General features: G+C 46.7%; 1 protein-coding gene across 2 annotated transcripts in view; it reads right to left on the reverse strand.

The window, feature by feature from the left end:
• Positions 1-14834, reverse strand: part of LOC120916285 (zinc metalloprotease ZmpB-like) — a 28982-nt gene extending 14148 nt beyond the window's left edge. The window contains exons 1-4 of one of the 2 annotated variants that reach the window (XM_040327165.1): positions 14626-14834; positions 7547-7621; positions 3494-4752; positions 1703-1915 (exon numbers count right to left, since the gene is read on the reverse strand). In XM_040327165.1, coding sequence (XP_040183099.1) covers positions 1703-1915; positions 3494-4752; positions 7547-7569 — 1495 coding nt within the window. In that variant the 5' untranslated portion in view covers positions 7570-7621; positions 14626-14834. The remainder of the gene's footprint in view (positions 1-1702; positions 1916-3493; positions 4753-7546; positions 7622-14625) is intronic. The other variant, XM_040327166.1, reaches the window with a different exon arrangement.
• Positions 14835-21549: the final 6715 nt, after the last annotated feature.

Below are 21549 nucleotides of genomic sequence, written 5' to 3' on the forward strand. Positions count from 1 at the left end.
CAGAGTTGAGGAGTATGCTACATAAAGAGTGCAGGGTTGAGTAGTGTGCTACATACCGAGTAAGGGGTTGAGTAGTGTGCTACATACAGAGTGCAGGGTTAAGGAGTGGGCTACATACAAAGTTTAGAGTTGAGTAGCGTGCTACATACAGAGTGCAGTGTTGAGTAGTGTGCTACATACAGAGTGCAGGGTTGAGGAGTGTGCTACATACAGAGTGCAGGGTTGAGGAGTGTGCTACAGAGTGCAGAGTTGAGGAGTGTGCTACATACAGAGTGCAGGGTTTAATAGAATGCTACATACAGAGTGCAGGGTTGAGGAGTGTGCTACATACAGAGTGCAGGGTTTAATAGAATGCTACATACAGAGTGCAGTGTTGAGTAGCATGCTACATACAGAGTAAGTGGTTGAGTAGTGTGCTACATACAGAGTGCAGGGTTAAGGAGTGGGCTACATACAGAGTGCAAGGTTGAGGAGTGTGCTACATACAGCGTTCAGGGTTGAGGAGTGTGCTACAAAGTGCAGAGTTGAGGAGTGTGCTACATACAGAGTGCAGGGTTTAATAGAATGCTACATACAGAGTGCAGGGTTGAGGATTGTGCTACATACAGAGTGCAGGGTTGAGGATTGTGCTACATACAGAGTGCAGTGTTGAGTAGCATGCTACATACAGAGTAAGGGGTTGAGTAGTGTGCTACATACAGAGTGCAGGGTTAAGGAGTGGGCTACATACAGAGTGCAAGGTTGAGGAGTGTGCTACATACAGCGTTCAGGGTTGAGGAGTGTGCTACAAAGTGCAGAGTTGAGGAGTGTGTTACATACAGAGTGCAGGGTTTAATAGAATGCTACATACAGAGTGCAGGGTTGAGGATTGTGCTACATACAGAGTGCAGGATTGAATAGAATGCTACATACAGAGTGCAGGGTTGAGGATTGTGCTACATACATAGTGCAGGATTGAATAGAATGCTACATACAGAGTGCAGGGTTGAGGATTGTGCTACATACATAGTGCAGGATTGAATAGAATGCTACATACAGAGTGCAGGGTTGAGGAACGTGCTTCATACAGAGTGCAGGGTTGAATAGAATGCTACATACAGAGTGCAGGGTTGAGGAATGTGCTTCATACAGAGTGCAGGGTTGAGGAGTGTGCTACATACAGAGTGCAGGGTTGAGGAGTGTGCTACATACAGCGTTCAGGGTTGAGGAATGTGCTTCATACAGAGTGCAGGGCTGAGCCACCAAAAGGAAAGCTGTCCTTGTAAACACAGAGGCTTCCCGTGTTTACAAGTAACAGTTTTAAATGGGGAGCGGAGAGTGAGAGAAGGAGTGCAGTGTTTAGGGGTACATTACATGCAAAGTTCAGGAGTACGTGGCATGTAGAGTGCAGCATTGAGGAGTGTGCTACATACAGAGTGCAGAGTTGTGGAGTATGCTACATAAAGAGTGCAGGGTTGAGTAGCTGAAACAAGCCCTGGGTGTAAGGGTCCCATGAAATGGGCGGGGCCAGAATCGGCCTTGAATTTGACACGGGTTCTCTATGACATTCGGCACCACCTCCGTCACTGCCACCGTTATGGTTATTGTCGTGTTTGTTTCGCTTCTACCTCTCATCACATATCAATTACCAGCAATAAACAAGCTTGTTTTATGAAGGGAATTATCAAACACGGGGGCCTCTATTCTATAAAATATCACCTACCAAATGGAAAACATTTCCTTTTCACACTCGAGGTTCTAAGACATTCTTCCTCAACTCCGTCAGTGCCAACGCCATCGCCATGTATGTCTGGCATATACCCCTCTGGAGTTCTTGTACCTCCGATTCCACCTCCATCACTTCCATTGTCATCGCCATGTCTGTTCAGCCTGCGCCCCTCTGGAGATTTTACATCTCCGACTTTGGACTTTTCCTCTGTTAAATTAGAAATCAACGCATTTCAATCAACAGCAATAAACAAACGTGTTTTATAAATCGTTAACTATTTTTATTTTAAAATGTATGTCCAGCCTACGTTGCAGATAGAGAAAGGAGCTGTGTGTTAGTGGGCGTCCTGACTCTCCAGTAGTCCAAGGGAGGGGGCAAGCACGACACTCCACACCAGGGAGAAAGCCTCGCATTACTGTGTGGAGTTACAGACAGAAGAACAGGAAGTGAGGATTTCTCAGAAGAAATAAGGACATTTAAAAGCAAAATGGAAGGATGAGGTAAGTGAAGGAGGACTGCACTAAGGGAAAGGAAGATATTTAGGAAAAAAAAAATTGTACCTTTACAACCCCTTTAACCACTTAAGACCCGGACCTTTAGGCAGCTAAAGGACCCAGCCAGTTTTTGCGATTCAGCACTGCGTCGCTTCAACTGACAATTGCGCGGTCGTGCGACGTGGCTCCCGAACAAAATTGGCGTCCTTTTTCCCCCACAAATAGAGCTTTCTTTTGGTGGTATTTGATCACCTCTGCGGTTTTTATTTTTTGCGTTATAAACAAAAATAGAGCAACAATTTTGAAAAAAATGCAATATTTTTTACTTTTTGCTATAATAAATATCCCCCAAAAATATATATAAAAAATTTTTTTTCCTCAGTTTAGGCCGATACGTATTCTTCTACATATTTTTGGTAAAAAAAAATCGCAATAAGCGTTTATCGATTGGTTTGCGCAAAATTTATAGCGTTTATAAAAAAGGGGATAGTTTTATTGCATTTTTATTATTTTTTTTTTTTTTTTACTACTAATGGCGGCGATCAGCGATTTTTTTCGTGACCGCGACATTGTGGCGGACACATCGGACAATTTTGACACATTTTTGGGACCATTGTCATTTTCACAGCAAAAAATGCATTTAAAATGCACTGATTACTGTGAAAATGACAATTGCAGTTTGGGAGTTAACCACTAGGGGGCGCTGATGGGGTTAAGTGTGACCTCATGTGTGTTTCTAACTGTAGGGGGTGTGGCTGTAGGTGTGACATCATCGATTGTGATTCCCTATATAAGGGACCACACAATCAATGACAGCGCCACAGTGAAGAACGGGGAAGGTGTGTTTACACACAGCTCTCCCCTTTCTTCAGCTCCGGGGATCGATCGCAGGACTTCAGCGGCGATCGGGTCCGCGAATCCCGCGGCCGAGGCCATGGAGCTTCGGACCGGGCCGCGCGCCAGCGACCCACAGCTGGGCATTATACAATCACGTACAGGTACGTGATTGTGCCCAGCCGTGCCATTCTGCCGACGTATATCGGGGCTAGGTGGTCCTTAAGTGGTTAAAAGCCAGCTCTACCCAAAACGTATATACTTGATTTAAGTGGGAATTGCTGGGTTTGATCATTTTCAAGGTTATACTGATACCTCAGCATTAAAATGTACCCATTGTAATCTTGGAAGGCTTCAAAGAGGAATCACTCTCTCACAGATGTTCCACTGTTAAAACATAGGCCTTGCATAAAACACACTACTAATGTATTGTCGGCATGCAGGATGAATAACTCACCATATGAAGAACTCTTAAATTGAGTCTTTCTTTTCCTTTTTTTCAAGGCACAACTGGATTTCACGTTGGACAAAGCTTTTGTATCACTTATGCAAGTCTTGGGGACTTCCGATTTTGTATTGATCTTGGAAATTATATCTGCCAAAGCACATTGGATATTCTCTTCATTGGCTTTTGGGACTTCTTCGTCATTTACTGAGCACTCTTCGTTGGCCATGACCGTCAAAGGTTCGGCTGAGATTTCCTCCTTAACTTCTTGCATGGATTGGTCATTGTCCTCCTTCACTGGTTCACCACAGGCTTTCGGGAACGCTTCTTCATTGGCTTTTGGGACTTCTTTGTCCTTTACTGAGCACTCTTCGTTGGCCATGACCGTCAAACCTTCATTTGAGATATCCTCCTCAACTTCTTGCATGGATTGGTCGTTGTCCTCCTTCACTGGTTCACCACAGGCTTTCGGGAACGCTTCTTTATTGGCTTTTGGGACTTCTTCGTCATTTACTGAGCACTCTTCGTTGGCCATGACCGTCAAAGGTTCGGCTGAGATTTCCTCCTTAACCTCTTGCATGGAATTGCTGCTGTCCTCCTTCACTGGTTCACCACAGGCTTTCGGGAACTCTTCTTCATTTACTAAGCAACATTTATAGTCAGTGACTTTCACACCTTCATTTGAGATATCCTCCTCAACTTCTTGCATGGATTGGTTGTTGTCCTCCTCTACTGGTTCACCACAGCCTTTCGGGATCTTTTCTTCGTTGTAAGTGACTTTCAAAGATTCATTTGAGGTCTCCCTTTCAAATTCTTGCATGGAATTGCTGCTGTCGTCCTCCACTGGTTTATCATTGGCTTTCAGAATCTCTTCACCATTTACGGAGCGATCTGCATTGTCAGTGACTTCCGAACTTTCAATTGAGTTCTCCTTTTCAAGTGCTTGCATGGAATTGCTGCTCTCCTCCTCCACTGGTTCACCCACAAAGGCACCAAACTCATCGTCCTTTTCGGCAACAGTTGGCTCTCCAGCTACAACATCTACCGATTCCTTTGCAGGTTCTCCGATCTCATCAGCGATGTTGTCTATGTGAGGTCCTCCATCGCCTTCATTGCTGTTGCCTTCATCAGGTTCACCCACATCGGAGTCTTCGAATATTACTGCCTCTTCTCCCACATGGTTGATGTCTCCCTCCTCCCCAGTGTTCTTAAAAGTAAAGGCCTTCATATCCTTTGGGGTTTCCTCAAGTTTCTCAATTGTTTGAGAAAGGCTGGAATATAGAAGCAATCTATTGTTATTATCATCCACCACATCCATCATTATCTCATTATTTAGCTCAGAAAAATATAGTTAGCCCAACTCCGGGAAATCAGAAACTTCCCCCTTGGAGTGTGGCTGTGCCTGCACTGCATGGGTTTACTGTTCTTTTATCTCTAGCTCAGCTACCCTCTAAACTTAAAGGGGTTGTAAAGGTATTTTTTTTCTTAAATAACAAACATACCATACTTACCTCCACTGTGCAGTTCGTTTTGCACAGAGTGGCCCCGATCCTCCTGTTCTTGGGTCCCTTGGCGGCTGTCTTGGCTCCTCCCCGCAACAGCTAACCCCCTTCTGAGAAGCGCTCTCCCAAGGGGGGTTAGCTTGTGGGCGCACTCCCGTGATACATATCCGCCATAGCCACCGACTGTATCACTCGGCCCCACCCCCCCCCCGCGTGCCGCGTCATTGATTTGATTGACACCAGCCGGAGCCAATGGCTGCGCTGCTATCAATCTCCAATGAAGAGCCACCTCAAGCTGGGGCAAACCATTGCGGGATCGCACCCATGGAATTTCGTGGCTCAGGTAAGTAAAACGGGGGGGGTTGGGGGGCCCAAGGTGTTTTTTCACCTTAAAGCGGAGGTCCCAAGGAAAAAAATATTAAAAGCCAGCAGCTACAAATACTGCAGCTGCTGACTTTTAATAAATGGACACTTACCTGTCCAGGGTGCCCGCGATGTTGGCAGCCGAAGCCGAGCAATCGCTTGTCTCTCGGCTGCCCCCACCACCATCCTCGGTGAGGGAATCAGAAAGTGAAGTGTTGCGGTTTCACTGCCCGGTTCCCTACTGCGCATTAACACGAGTCTCGCCACGCGCCCTCACTGGTCCCCGCTGTCTCCTGGGACCAGTGTGTTTCCCAGAAGACAGCAGGGGGGGGTGACGCAAAGGGGCGTGACTCCCGCGGAAGTCTATTCCTGGAAGTGGGTGCAAATACCTGTATTATACAGGTATCTGCACCCCCTTCCCCCTGAAAGGTGCCAAATGTGACACCGGAGGGGGGAGGGTTATGAAAAGCGGAGGTTCACTTTTTGTGTGGACCTCTGCTTTAATGCATAGGATCCATTAAGGTGAAAAAACACAAAGCTTTACAACCCCTTTAAATGAGCAGTTAACCATTGAGGGTGTGTGTGCAGCCCCAATGCAAGGAGGAATTTTTTCAGTCTTTCCAAAGTTGAGATTTTGAGTATCTTGATAGGGCACCCCCTCTCCCCTTCTCTGATACTCACATCCCCCATGCTCCTATGTATATTTTAAATTGGTGTATGCCAGAGCTTACAATGGGTTAATGACATTCTACCCTCTTCAGGTGATAATATTTGGAACTGGCAATTAACCTCTTAAGCCAAAACTCTGCATTCTGGTAGGAAATGGAGAAGGTCACATGCTCCCCATAACAAGTAATAGGAACCTCTGAAGGCTCTGATGGATAAATGGAGCCATGCGGAAGGGCAGTGAAGGTATGTATTAGTTGGTGGAGGGCAGGGATGGACTGGCCATCGGGACTACAGGGAGTTTCCCGGTGGGCCAATGGCTCAGTGGGCCAGCTTCAGTGACAGCGGACCGCCGCCCCCCTCCACTCTTCTGTCTCTCTCTTCCCGCAGCGCTCACCTCCTCTCCCTCCCCGCAGCGTTCACCTGGGGGGAACAGAGAAGCAGGGGGAGAACCAGAGGAGCAGGGGGGACGACAGAGGAGCACAGGGGGGGAACAGAGGGCGCACAGGGGAGGGGACAGACAGCTGACTCAACGGCTATGGCCTGGGAGTTTCTCACTCCTGCCTAATCTTGTCCCATAAGGGGGGGGCACCGAACTGATTTTTTCCCCCGGATGAAATATTGTCTAGCTGCCCCACTGGTACTGCCGTAAAAGAGTAAGAGTACCAGTACCAGCCGCTCTACTCTAGTAAAGTAGAACGGCTAACGGCTAGTGAAGTAGGAGAGGGGGCTTGGGTGGCCATCGGAGTTGGCCGGCCGGGGGGGGGGGAGCGGGAGTTGTCCGGCCACCATGGGAGAGACCTGTCAAAGTGGGCCAGTCTGGATGAAGTCCAGGGCCAAATTTTTGTCCCAGTCCAGCCCTGGTGGAGGGGGGTTCCCTGAATGGGCTATCTTTGTCCAAGCACCTGCTTGATCTGGACATGTTAAATTTACAGTCCAGGACGGTATCCATCACCCTATAGTTAATGCCCTACAAGCCCTGAAGGATATGGAGTGTCGAACCCCTGAAACTCATTGGATTTGGTTGCAGACTAAAATCTTTTAGGCCCCTTTCCCATAGGTAGTCTGATTAAGTCTGTCAGTTTTTCAGGCGGACCTGATTGGAGGGGTCCATGACTACCTCTGGGTCCAATCCGGTCTGCCAAAAAAGAATTGGAAGGGATCTGTCCTTTTCCATTTAGCTCAGGGGTCTCAACCTATGGCCCACCAGCTGTTTGCGAAACTACAAGTCCCATGAGGCATCGCAAGGCTGACAGTTACAAGCATGACTCCCACAGGCAGAGTCATGATGGGACTTGTAGTTTCACAACAGCTGGAGGGCCGCCAGTTTGAGACCCTTGATTTAGATGGATCGTATCAGAGAGTAGTCTGGTGTAAATGGATAACGGAGTAGCGCATCAGGACAGAGTCTGCCTGCGTGAAAGGGGCCCTACAGACTGTATGCACGAGTGTGGGGCTCCCATCATTTTTTTCTGACTGTGCAAAGTGACGGAAAGGATTAATTGAAGGTTCAGTCGGGTTTCAAAGCCCATACCTGGTGCTGTTTTCACAGTCCATTCCAAGCAATCCCGTCTTCTTTTAATCAGCAAACTCTGTGATTGTTTTTGGTCTATTTAAAGAAAAATAAAAAATAAATGAAAATGAATTGGGAAATTATAATTTTCTTTCTCACCTCCTCAGTCATATAGATAATGTATTCATACTATATTTTTATATTTAAAATATATTATTATTTTTCATACAGGTTTCAGAGCTTTCCTGGAGATGATCCTTCTATTATTCAGAAGAATTCATTATCATGTTTTCTAAGGTCGGCCTGTTATCAGCGTAGGAGAGGAAATATGATGAAAGACGTCCTGTTTATACACGTTGTGGACTTTCCCCTTTTATTTCCCTTTTACTTCTTGACATTCTTTCCTGTTGAAGACCAGGCCCTTTTTTGTAACTTGTTTACAGGTTTAAACCAGTATTTTGTGCTAGACAATTACCCCCAAACACTATATACAGTATACAGTTGTGCTCATAAGTTTACAGAATTTATGATTTCTTGGCCATTTTTCGGAGACTATGAATGATAACATAAAAACTTTTATCTCACTCGTGGTTAGTGTTTGGCTGAAGCCATTTATTATCAATCAACTGTGTTTACTCTTTTTTTAAATCATACTCACAACAGAAACTACCCAAATGACCCTGATCAAAAGTTTACATACCCCCGTTTTTTAAAGCGGAGGTTCACCCTAAAAAACATCTATATGCCATTACATCCAGCATACTTCCGACATCTACAGTATGCTGTTTTTTTGGAGTAGGCCTTCCTATGCAGAGGTTATATGATTGACGTCTGGTGAAAAACTTCCCCTGGCGCATAAGGCGCGTCACAAGTTTTCCGTAAGTAGCCAAACTATATGGCGCCTGCACAGTCCACTCTACACGGCAGGCGCAGGCACCGTATAGCGCCATATAAAGCCGACTCGCAAGTCAGCCACTTGCTTTAACCAATGACAGGTGGACTTGGCCTTGTGTTTTGGATCATGGTCATGTTGGAATGTCCAAGTACGTCCCATGCGCAGCTTCCTGGCTGATGAATGGAAATGTTCCTCCAGTATTTATTGATAACATACTGCATTCATCTTGCCATCAATTTTTGACCAAATTTCCTGTGCCTTTGTAGCTCACACATCCAAAACATCAGCGATCCACCTCCGTGTTTCACAGTAGGGATGGTGGACCTTTCATCATAGGCCTTGTTGTCTCCTCTCCAAATGACCCTTATCAAAAGTTTACATACCCCAGTTCTTAATACCGTGTATTTCCCCCTTTAACATCAATGACAGCTTGAAGTCTTTTGTGGTATTTTTGGATGAGGCTCTTTATCTTCTCAGATGGTAAAGCTCCCCATTCCTCTTGGCAAAAAGCCTCCAGTTCCTGTAAATTCTTGGGCCGTCTCGCATGAACGGCACGTTTGAGATCTCCCCAGAGGGGCTCAATGATATTGGAGGTCAGGAGACTGAGATGGCCACTCCAGAACCTTCACTTTATTCTGCTGTAACCAATGACAGGTGGACTTGGCTTTGTGTTTTGTATCATTGTCATGTTGGAATGTCCAAGTACTTTCCAATGCGCAGCTTCCTGGCTGATGAATGGAAATGTTCCTCCAGTATTTATTGATAACATACGGCATTCATCTTGCCATCAATTTTGACCAAATTTCCTGGGCCTTCCACATCCCCAAAACATCAGTGATCCACCTCCGTGTTTCACAGTAGGGATGGTGGACCTTTTATCATAGGCCTTGTTGTCTCCTCTCCAAATGTAGTGTTTATGGTTGTGGCCAAAAAGCTACATTTTGGTCTCATCACTCCAAATGACTATTAGCTAGATTCACGTAGGGTGTCCTAACTTTGCGGCGGCGTAGCCTAAAGCGGGCAGGCATAAGGGCGCCTAATTCAAATTTGTCTGAGGGGGCGTGTTTTATGATAATGAGGCTTGACCCGACGTGATTGACGTTTTTCTCGAACTGCGCATGCGCCGGGCGCCTACATTTCCCAGTGTGCATTGTGGCTAAGTCCGCCGCACGGGCCTATTGATTTCGACGTAGACGTAAACGACGTAAATCCCTATTCACGGACAACTTACGCAAACGACATCAAATTTTCGAATTTCGAAGTGGGAACGGCGGCCATACTTTAACATTACTATTCCATCTATAAGATGGAATAACTTTAGGCCTGATAAAGCGTTACGTAAACGGCGTATCTGTACTGCGTCGGCCGGGCGTACGTTCGTGAATAGGCGTATCTAGTGATTTACATATTCTACGCCGACCGCAATCGAAGCGCCACCTAGCGGCCAGCCTAAATATTGCACCCTAAGATAGGACGGCGCAAGCCGTCCTATCTTAGATAGGTTTAAGTGTATCTCTGTTTGAGAATACACTTAAACTTAGGTGGGCGTAGATTCCGAGTTAGGTCGGCGTATCTACTGATACGCTGACCTAACTCTACCTGAATCTAGCTATCTGTACCCAGAAGGTTTGAGGCTTGTCTCTGTGCTGTTTGGCTTATTGTAAGCGGCATAGTTTGTGACATTTGTGTAGTAATGGTTTTCTTCTGGCGACTCGACCATGCAGCCAATGTTTCTTCAAGTGCCTCCTTATTGTACATCTTGGAACAGCCACACCACATGTTTTCAGAGAGTCCTGTATTTCACCTGTCCTGTTACTTGTGGGGTTTTCTTTGCATCCCGAACAATTTTCCTGGCAGTTGTGGCTGAAATTTTAGTTGGTCTACCTGACCGTGGTTTGGTTTCAACAGAACCCCTCATTTTCCACTTCTTGATTAGAGTCTGAACACTGCTGATTGGCATTCTAAATTCCTTGACTATCTTTTAATATCTCTTTCCTGTTTTATACAGTTCAACTTCCTTTTCCCGCAGATCCTTTGACGATTCTTTTGCTTTCCCCCATGACTCAGAATCCAGAAACATCAGTGCAGCACTGGATGAAAGATGGAAGGGTCTGTCAGGAGTTCAGAAACTCATTGACCTTTTATACACACACATTAATTACAAGCAAACATTTCACAGGTGAGGATGGTTACCTTTAATAGCCATTCAAACCCCTTTGTGTCAACTTGTGTACATGTTATCCAGCCAAAATCACCAGGGTGTGTAAACTTTTGGTCAGGGTCATTTGGGTAGTTTCTGCTGTGATTATGATTTAAAAAGTGTAAACACAGTTAGTTGATTGATAATAAATGGCTTCAGCTAAACACTAACCATGAGAGAAAGAAAAGTTTTTGTTATCATTCATATTCTCTGAAAAATGGCCAGGAAATCATAAATTCTGTCAGGTTATGTAAATTTATGAGCACTTAAACCTAGTTAGGTGGCGGAGGGAGAAATCCTTGGAATCAGTAATATTTTCGGGGGGGGGGGGGGGGGGGGGTATTTCCCCGTTGCCCCCCCCCCCCCCTGGATTCGCTCCTGGTCCAGGGGTGCTACGTGGCAACCACTGGAAAAATTTAACCTGGTCAGAGGTAGCCAAGTTCAAAGAGCATGATTGTACACCCAAGGGGGAGCATAATGTTACTGCTACTAGACCGGGCTTTGGACCCGACTTTGCCTTAAACTGAACTTGGCACATCCAGTGACGTTGCTATGGGGGTGACACCCGCCAGAGGTGTGACACCGGGACCGCCGCCCCCGCCACACATTGTACCAAATTGCTTCTGCTTGCAGAGCTGCAGTGAAGCGAGCAAGGTACCTGGTAACCTGGTCAGAGGTAGCCATGTTCAAAGAGCATTATGGTAGACCCAAGGTGGGGCATAAGGCTACTGCTACTACTAGACCGGGCTTTGGACCCAACTTTGCCTTGAACTGAACTTGGAACATCCTCAGTGTACCACCACTTGTACTCCTGCTTAGTAGATATCAGTGCTCTTAAGTTCCAGTCCATGGTGTTGGCACCCTGGCACTTGTGTCTTTATATTGCCCTTGTAGACCCTATTCAGGGGAGCTCAGATGGAAACTGTGCAAGAGGCCTCCCTCATTATCTCAGGCTCTGCATACAGGTACATGACTATGACTGGAAAAATGTAACCTGGTCAGAGGTAGTCAAGTTCAGAAGAGGATGATGGTAGACCCAAAGTAGGACATAATGATTTTGCAAGATTCCTAAAAGGACAAATCCATCCATTAAACTTGGGCTGGTGGCTGAGCGGTCCACTTTAACCAATAGATTCCAGCAGGATCCTTGTGAGGTCAATGACACAATATGGAATCTGCTGGACAGAAGAGCTCCAACCTCCAACTCAAAGGTAATTCTACAATGTATTTTATATAAAGAAAAAAAAACTGCTGCTTTGAAGGTCATCATAACTAGATTTCATATTTACAGTATTTGTAGTTTGCGGCTTCCAAGTCAAACCGCTCCTCACCGCTATCTCTAAATAACATCCTTTATTAAATGATAATTGTACCACAAAAATTTGATATGTGTGTTTTTGCTAATATTAATATATATCAGATGTCACGATTAGAGCCCTAAGTTTACTCAACCATGGTGTGAAATTGGCTAACATGAAAATCTCTGTGTTTTAAAATAATGAAACCCAATGAAGCGTAAATCCACAACCGCTCACAGCAGCCACTCACTGCCAAAAAATCACCGGATTCCTAAAATAATACAATTCAAAGAGCTATTAACTGCTTTGGCTGTACTATGCATATCCAGAGAGTGAAGGGCTTAAAATAATCTGAAGCCCTGAGCTCAGTGTTGCCAAAACGTCTGTATTTTTATGGACAGTCCGTAAAAACCGGCACTTTTTCCCCCCGTTCGTAAATGTCAGTGGTTGCGGGAATGTGCCAGTAAATATAGCCGAGATTGTTTCGGCTTGGAACTGTGCATGGAGATTGGAGGCTGCGGTGGCACCACAGAGGGGGATGGAGGCAGGGGACGATGGAGGTAGGGGGTGATTGGAGGCAGGGGGTGATGGTGGCTGCGGTGGCACCACAGAGGGGTATGGAGGCAGGGGGAGATTGGAATCAGAGGGTGTTAGTGGCAGGGGGTGATTGGAGGCAGGGGGCGATTGGAGGCAGGGGGTGTTGGTGGCACCGCAGAGGGTGGGGGATGGAGACAGGGCTTGTTGGTGGCACTGCAGAGGGGGATGAGGCAGGGGACGATGGAGGCAGGGGGTGATTGGAGGCAGGGGGCCTGGGGGACATTGGAGGCAGAGAGAGATTGGAGGCAGGGGTTGATTGGAGGCAGGGGGAGATTGGAGGCAGGGGGAGATTGGAGTCAGGGGGTGATTGGAGTCAGGGGGAGATTGGAGTCAGGGGGAGATTGGAGTCAGGGAGTGATTGGAGTCAGGGGGAGATTGGAGGCAGGGGAGATTGGAGTCAGGGGGAGATTGGAGTCAGGGGGAGATTGGAGGCAGGGGAGATTGGAGGCAGGGGAGATTGGAGGCAGGGGTTGATTGGAGGCAGGGGGAGATTGTGGCACCGCAGAGGGGAGTGAGGGCAGGGGGTGTTGGTGGCAGAGGGGGATGGAGGCAGGGGGTAATGTGACTAAATAATTTGCCCTTATTATATTGAAAATAACAAAAATATGTATTTTTACCTTAATATCTCCCTTAAATCACATTACTATTTGCCTAGCGTACTTTTTTGTAGCCTAAATACTGAAATTTGCGCCTAAAAATGTAATTCAGTAACTTTTGTGAAATGCCAGTTAAAACGTGGCTGTGCCAGTAAATTTTGGGTGTCGTGCCAGTAAATTTCAATCTGATAGGTTGACAATATTGCCTGAGCTTGGATTTGTTATTTTTTTCAGCCCTCCTGAAAACGTAATCCAGGTGGCTCTCACTTAGGTTGGGTGGTGTGACGCCCCCTTGTGGTTCCTGGGCTCTTCCCGAGACCAGATCAAATGATTGCAGGATCATTACCGTCCCTCTTACATCATGATCCCCATCAGAGCCATCAAAGTCCTTATCCCTTAAATCGGGTCCCCATCAGAACCCCCTTACATCAGAGTCCGTATCTCTTAAATCGGGTTCCCCATCAGAGCCTCACTTACATCAGAGTCCACATTAGGTGCCCTCCTTACATCAGAGTCCCCCTTACATCATGGTCTTCAATAGAGTTTCCTCTTACATAAGTGTCCCCATTAGAGTCCCTCTTACATCATGATCCCCATCAGAGTCCGTATCCCTTAAATCGGGTCCCTATTAGAGTCCACCTTAGGTGCCCTCCTAACATCAGAGTCCCCCCTTACATCATGGTCTTCAGTTTCCTCTTACATCATGGTCCCCACTAGAGTCCCTCTTACATCATGATCCCAAATCAGAGTCCCTCCTTACATAAATTTTGCCATCAGAACCCCCCTTAAATCAGAGTCTGCATCAGTGGAGACCAATTGATCTTGATCACCAGTCTGTGCACATCGGCTACTGGCCAGATAAAATCTTGTATTGGGCCAGATTTGGCTGTGGGTCATGGTTTGAAGGCCCTTGGACCAGGGGTGTCAAACTCAATTTCATGGTGGGCCACATCAGCATTATGATTTCCCTCAAAAGGGCCGGTTGTATCTGTAAGATTAGATGTCCAGCGAACCCCCCCCCCCCCCCCCCATTTACATAGATGTCAAGAGCCCCCCCCACCATCAGAAGTTGAGTCCCCCACTCTCCCTCACATCACAGTGTACACCCCTTTTCTTATGCTGCTGCTGGGAAGAAGCTGGATGTATTGCTTGAAAGCAGAAAGTACAGGGTCCGGAGTAGGATCAGAGGAGGGCTGGAGCTGCAGAAGAGGTACGAGGGCCACATGAAATGGCATGGAGGGCCGGATTCGGCCCACGGCCTTGTGTTTGACACTAGAGGAAGAATGCAGTGTATATGGGTGAAGTAGGAGATAGAGGAACAATCTTGCAACAAAGTAAAAAGTAAATGTTGTCATTTCTTGTAAACAAGCAACAAAGTAACAAAACAACCTCAAACCTAAATACATTTCATACAAATAGAAACAAAATCACCATCTGATAATAATAAAGGAAGTGAGTGTAATACACAGCAGGCAGAATGCCGGTTGAAGAGGTGCAGATTCAGCGATTATTACCTTGATTTCCAAGTGATCCAGTGGATCCCAGTGTAGCTCAACAGTTCCCGAGTCTGTCTGCTCCAACCTGGCACTTGTTTATATATTCTGATCCCGGTAAAAGTATCGATCTAGGAACAAACTATATGCCGTCTTACCAGGAGAAACTAAAATACACAGGCCACAACTTGGTTTCACTTTCTGTCTGATATTTTATTTTTAACTCCTACAGTGAGGAAGTGAGACATAAAGCGGAGCCCCCCCCCCCCCAGCAAAAAAATAAAAGTCAGCAGCTACAAATACTGCAGCTACTGACTTTTAATATCAGGACACTTACCTGTCCTGGAGTCCAGCGAAGTCACCACCGCAGACGATGTTTGCATCAGCTCTCAGGTGCTACCGCCGTCATTCGTAGTAAGGGAACCCGGCCTTTCGGCTTCACAGCTGGCTCCCTACTGCCATAGGCGTGCGCACAGGGTGTGCCAGGTGTGCCCAGGCACCTGGCACCCTTTACAGCACAGATTCCCCCTATTTCCCTGCCTCCCTTCTTCCCCCTGCAGTGCTACCAGCTTACCTCCTCTCCCGCCAGCCAGGGGCGGACTGACAACTCATGGGGCCCCCGGGCAATAGAAGATTATGGGGCCCCTGGGCTTACAGATGGCCACCACACCAGGAGGCAGTGCAGAGGCGGGGCAGCTAAAATCTCGGGATTTTCACATCAAAAGCATGTCGGTTTCGAACATATCAGGGACAGCTGTAAAAAAAAAAACCATACTGTCCCTGGTTTTACTGAGCCTGGCAACCCTGATGGGGCCCCCTAGTGGCATGGGGCCCTCGGGCGGTGCCCGAGTGACTCAATGGTCAGTCTGCCCCTGCCGCCAGCTGTTGCTGCAAGGATGTTTTAGGATAACTGGAGGAAGGGGCCGGTAAATATGTAATTGCACATCCCCTTACCTTTCTGAATGGCTGTGCTTTCTGAATGGCCTGGTGGCAGGGGAAGGAGGAGGGGAAGGGGGATGAACTCTGAATAGCCCAGGGGCAGATCCAGGGGGGCTACTACTGACCTCTGTACACTGCCCTACATACTACTGACCTCTGTACACTGCCCTACATACTACTGACCTCTGTACACTGACCTAGATACTACTGACCTCTGTACACTGCCCTACCTCTAGGATAACTTCTAAGGGTCTTTCACTGTGGCTTGTGCTAATTGACCCTGTAATTGTGTGAAGGAGTTCTGTGTTGATTGGTGATAATGTTGATTGTGTCTTCTGAGCTACAAGACGGCAAGTCTAGCCTAAGGCTGGGTTCACACTACTACACTACTTTGATCCTACTTTGCTCTGTGTTCAATGTTTCCCTATGAGAGCGTCTTGTAGCGTCCTACACAAGTCGGTCCAACTTTGAAAATGCTCCCTGTACTACTTTTGGTCCTACATTGATCCTACTTCAGGCCCATTGAATATCATTGAAGTCGGACCAAAGTAGTATCCTGTTCATGACAGTAGGATGGATGTAGGACCAATGTAGGATAAATGTAGGACCAATGTAGCAGAGCAAAGTAGGATGAAAGTAGTGTAGTAGTGTGAACCCAGCCTCAAGGTCATATCTCTGAGTCATCGGCTGCTGTAATGGATTAATTAATTAGCTCATGTTAATTAGGTCTGGTCACAGGTGTATTTTCAGAGTAATATGGGCAGGATATGTATGCACCTCCTCTTTTACTGTATATAAGCCTGTAGTCTTTCAATAAAGGTTGTTATTCCTGCTTGAACCTCAACACGGAGCTTCGTATTTGGGGGAGAATTATTCGTATTTGGGGTCTTATTTGGCTGGTTGGAGTGTTGGTAGCTGCCTTGTGTTCGGGAATGGAATATCTTAAATGACTTTAACCCCTTTCATACACAGGGTGTCGCTACAGTCTCCTCTCCCCATAGGTGTGCAGAGCCTATTGCATTAGAGTGTACACCCCAAACATACAGTACATGCATGTGTGTAAATATGTATAGGGCAGTAGGGCAATGTACGGTGTCAGTAGTGCAGAGGATGGTGTCAGTAGAGAAGTGAATGGTGTGAGTAGTTTTTTTTTATACTTTTTTTAAATTTTATTTTTTTAATATTTTTTTTTCAATTTTTTTTACAATACTTTTTTTATTATTATTTTTTTTTTTACAATTTTTCTGAGCCCCATTTGGGGAGCTCAGAAAAATCTCTTTTACGCTACCCCGGCGCAGCGCACAGAGGCAAGCACTGGATTCACAAAGCACTCGCTCCCACTCCCTCTTAAAGATACGCTGGGTTTCCTCGGCGTAAGCCAGCGTAGGTGGAAGTGGGCGTGAGCCATGCTAATGAGGCGTGACCCCATGCAAATGATGGGCCAAGCGTCATAGAAGTACTTAAAATGAACGGCGCATGCGCCGTACCGTGGCCGCATCCCAGTGCGCATGCTCAGAATCACGCCTAAGATACGTCGAATCACTGCCTACGACGTGAACATAACCTACGCCTAGTCATATTCACATACAACGTAAACGACAAAAGATACAACGGCTTGTGTTCCCTGGTCCATACCTTTGCATGAGTTGCGCCTCCTATATGGGGAATAACTTTACGCCGGACGTACGACTTACGCAAACCGCGTATATTATGCGCCGGGCGCAACTACGTTCGTGAATCGGCATATCTCCCTCATTTGCATATGTGCATAGAAAATCAATAGGAGCGGAAAATGCGCCCAGCGTAAATATGCGTCCACGATACGACGGCGTAGGCAAGTTACGTCGGTCGTAGGAAGCCTATTTTTAGGCGTATCTCAGATTGTGGGCACGGCGCACAGATACGACGGCGCATAGTTACACTTACGCGGCATATCTCGAGATACGTCGGCGTAAGTGCTTTGTGAATCCGGGACAGAATATCTGAGTCTCAGCATTTTTAATATTGATAAGGCCAATTAGTTTGCACCCTTCTAAGTAATTCCATGTGACCCTAACGACATCGATGTAATATTGCTATGCATACAAATCATACTTCTGTCTGTGTAATGAAGACATGACATTGTATGTTGTGATTGTCCCAGCCTATACAGTATATTATCAGTAGAAGTTAATAAAACGGATGTGGAATGTGGAATTTCCAAACCTAACATACCACTGAGGTCAATGAAAATCTGAACCTAAAAAAAGAAGTGAATCAGAATGTCAAATTGTGAAGAATGGTTTGGAAAGCTCCTGGCGGGTGTCCCAGAGGAGATCATGTGGCCAAGAAACAGCCTGAGACACTTCATTAAAATATTCTACTAGGGATACTAAAATGGAAGGATGGGACCTGGTGGGACTGGCAGCAGCAGCGGTGCGCCCGTAAAGGGCGCAGGAGCCCCCCTCCTTCCTGGCCTTACTCTAATTACCATCGATAGATTCATGCATTGCATGAATCTATCTATGGTCGCTGCTGACACCCCCTATTCAGGTGTCCGGCCCCTTTTCGGGCACCGGGCACCTGAATTACAGCGGCGGGGGTGTTTTTTTGGAAGCACCTGATTAGAGCCATGGGCTCTAATAGGCGCCCAAAAATGTGAGAAGCGGGCGCAACGCTGTGCGTTCCTTCTCACTCAGCTGTATGTTAGCAAAGCAAAGGAATTCACTTTGCTAACCATGAACCACCTCTCAGCCAATCAGGTGAACCAGGTCTGTGTTACCTGTCACCTGATTGGCTGAAATGACAGGCACTGTGATTGGACGCTTATCAGGCATCCAATCATAGCAGAGGAAGAGAGGAGGAGCGGGCGGGAGAAGACATCGGGGTGGAGGAAAAAATGGGGGACACTGCTCGCCACTTGCTGCCATCACTCGCTGCCTTCTTGAGACAAGGTAAGTGCCGGGCAGACGGCGGGCAGGCCGGGGGCACAGTAGCAGCACATGGAGCACAGTAGCAACATTTGGGGCACGGTGGCAGCACTTGGGGCACAGTGGCAGCACTTGGGGCACAGTGGCAGCATTTGGGGCACAGTGGCAACATTTGGGGCACAGTGGCAGCACTTGGGGCACGGTGGCAGCACTTGGGGCATGGTGGCAGCACTTGGGGCACAGTGGCAGCACTTGGGGCACGGTGGCAGCATTTGGGGCACGGTGGCAACATTTGGGGCACAGTGGCAGCACTTGGGGCACAGTGGCAGCACTTGGAGCACAGTGGCAACATTTGAGGCACGGTGGCAGCGTTTGATGGGCAAAGCGGCTGCGTTTGATGGGCACAGTGGCTGCGTTTGATGGGCACAGTGGCTGCGTTTGATGGGCAAAGTGGCTGCGTTTGATGGCACGGTGGCTGCGTTTATTGGCACGATGGCAGCGTTTGATAGGCACGGTGGCTGCGTTTGATGGGCACAGTGGCTGCGTTTGATGGGCACAGTGGCTGCGTTTGATGGGCACAGTGAGGCTGCAATTGATGTTTTTTTTTTCAGAATTTTTCAGTTTGTTTGCGCCCCTAAAAAAATTTAAGCACCAGCTGCCACTGACTGGCAGTCACACTAAGGGTGCTCAGGGACCAACAGAAGCAGATATAACTGGCAGAGGTAGTGTTTGGAGAAGCCATTAAATCCTTTCTCCTGAAAGCCTTTTGGGAATCCAAAATATGAAAAATAACACAGAAATTCAGATTGAGAAACACAAATTCATGAAACGCGGTCTGTATCTAGTGTTGTCCTAACTTTGGGACCAACTCTAACTTAGAATACAGGGACCGTATGGATGGCTCTATTAGACTATACGAGGGGGAACACGTTGAGGAACATCTGTAAAAATCTAAATTTAGTCATTTGTTCTTGAAGAACAACTTGTGACAATGTGTTAATAGAACCCAATAAAATGTGGGGTGACCTCTTAGAAGCCCACCGTGAGTTGTCCTGTAGTCCAAGGGAGGGGGCGAGCATGACACTCCACACCAGGGAGAAAGCCTCACATTACTGTGTGGAGTTACAGACAGAAGAACAGGAAGTGAGGATTTCTCAGAAGAAATAAGGACATTTAAAAGCAAAATGGAAGGATGAGGTAAGTGAAGGAGGACTGTACTAAGGGAAAGGAAGATATTTAGGGAAAAAGAATTGTACCTTTACAACCCCTTTAACTTTTTGACCATCTGGGTCAGTTTATATTTATATATTTAATTTTTATAAACAACTAATGGCAAGATGTGCCATCACCAATCTTTTATAGATTCACCTTATAATGGAAACTTGGTCCACCCTCCATTTGCCCCTGAGGTCTGTTTCGTCCACGTCGCCACAGCCCCCGGCCGGACATCCCCTGGTACCCTCTACTCACTGGGCTGCTGGGCCAGTTTTTGAGCTATAAGTAACAGGGCTATTTGCCCACAATATTCCTTTTTCTTTTTACCCCCCCTCTCCTTCCCTTGGGAGTCATCTATTTTGTATACGGTACTATTGGATCCCATTCACACAATGACGACTTTGGATCCGACTTCTAGGCGACTTGTAGGCAACTTGTACCCATTGATTTCAATGGAAGTCGCCTCAGAAGTCGGATCACTGTCTTAACAGAAGCAACAATACAGGAAGAGAACATACATTTCTCAGGCAAACCCCTCCCTCCCCCTCCCTCCCACAGAGCTGATTGTTGTTTGATTGGCCACTGGAAAGCCTCCTGTCCTGGAGGCGACTTGGAGTCGCCTTGTAAGTTGTCTCAGGTCGCGCGATGATTCATACTCAAGTCGTGTCCAAGTTGCCTTCCAAAGTCGCGCTGGAAGTCTTGTTGCCCCTGTATGAATGGAGTCTTAGGCCTCATACAGACGAGCGGATATCCGATGAAAACGGTCCGCCGGACCGTTTCCATCGGATATGTCCGCTGGCGGATTTTGATCTGATGGCTGTACACACCAAAACATCCGCGGTGACGTGGCCGCGCCGTCGCCGCGACGATGACGCGGCGACGTGCACGACCCTGGAAGGTAAATACTTCCACGCATGCGTCGAATCACTTTGATGCATGCGAGGGATGGGGATCGGGCGGACTTATCCGGTGAGTCTGTACAGACGACCGGATAAGTCCGAAGGACAGGATTCCAGCAGATAGATTTCTTAGCATGCTAAGAAATTTTTATCCGCTGGAAATCCGTCGGCTGGATTTTTATCAGCTGGAAAATGTCCGCTCGGGCCTACACACGACCGGATCTGTCCGCTGGAACTGATCCGCAGATAAATCCCAGCGGACAGATCCGGTCGTGTGTACAGGGCCTTACCCTGGCATATTCTTATTCTTTTAGACAATTGTCTTGCAGCGACTCCTGAGGAAGTGGACAGGGATTCACGAAAAGCGTTGAGTTATAGGATGCTAAGAATCTCTGGATTGTTCTATGTAATCATGCATTTCCATCTGCAAAACAACATTATGTATACGAATACCAAGAGGAGTCATTATGTAGTCATGTATCTCCATCTGCAAAAAACATCATCAATACCAAGTTTTTTTATGAATTTATATTATGTATTCTGTTCATTTATTATGGATTAGAACATTATTATTTAGTTTGGAATTTTAATTGTGTCTATAAACTGTGAATATGAAATCTGCTACCAGGCAACACATTTGTAATCATGTGTACTATTATGGTTTTGGAGTGATTTGCCTCATAGAAAGTCCCATGACCAATGTATTTTTTTTATTGTATATATATTTAGGGCTGCAGGCTCATTACTCATGGTGCTTGAGACCACACTAATTTATTTATATATGCTTCAAAAACATGTTGTCAGGATGGGCATACCTGCAGACAAGATGGCTCCTCCGGGTGGACTTCTGTGCATCTTTACAGGCTAATCCACTTTCCTTCTTGTGGACGTAAGAATCAGACATGCTCATGCGTACGTGAATAAGTGCTCACATGCACCGTGACAGATGTTGGCACCAAATAGTTTTTTAAACTGAGGCAGAG

Source organism: Rana temporaria, chromosome 10, assembly GCF_905171775.1.
Source record: "Rana temporaria chromosome 10, aRanTem1.1, whole genome shotgun sequence".
Lineage (NCBI taxonomy): Eukaryota > Metazoa > Chordata > Amphibia > Anura > Ranidae > Rana > Rana temporaria.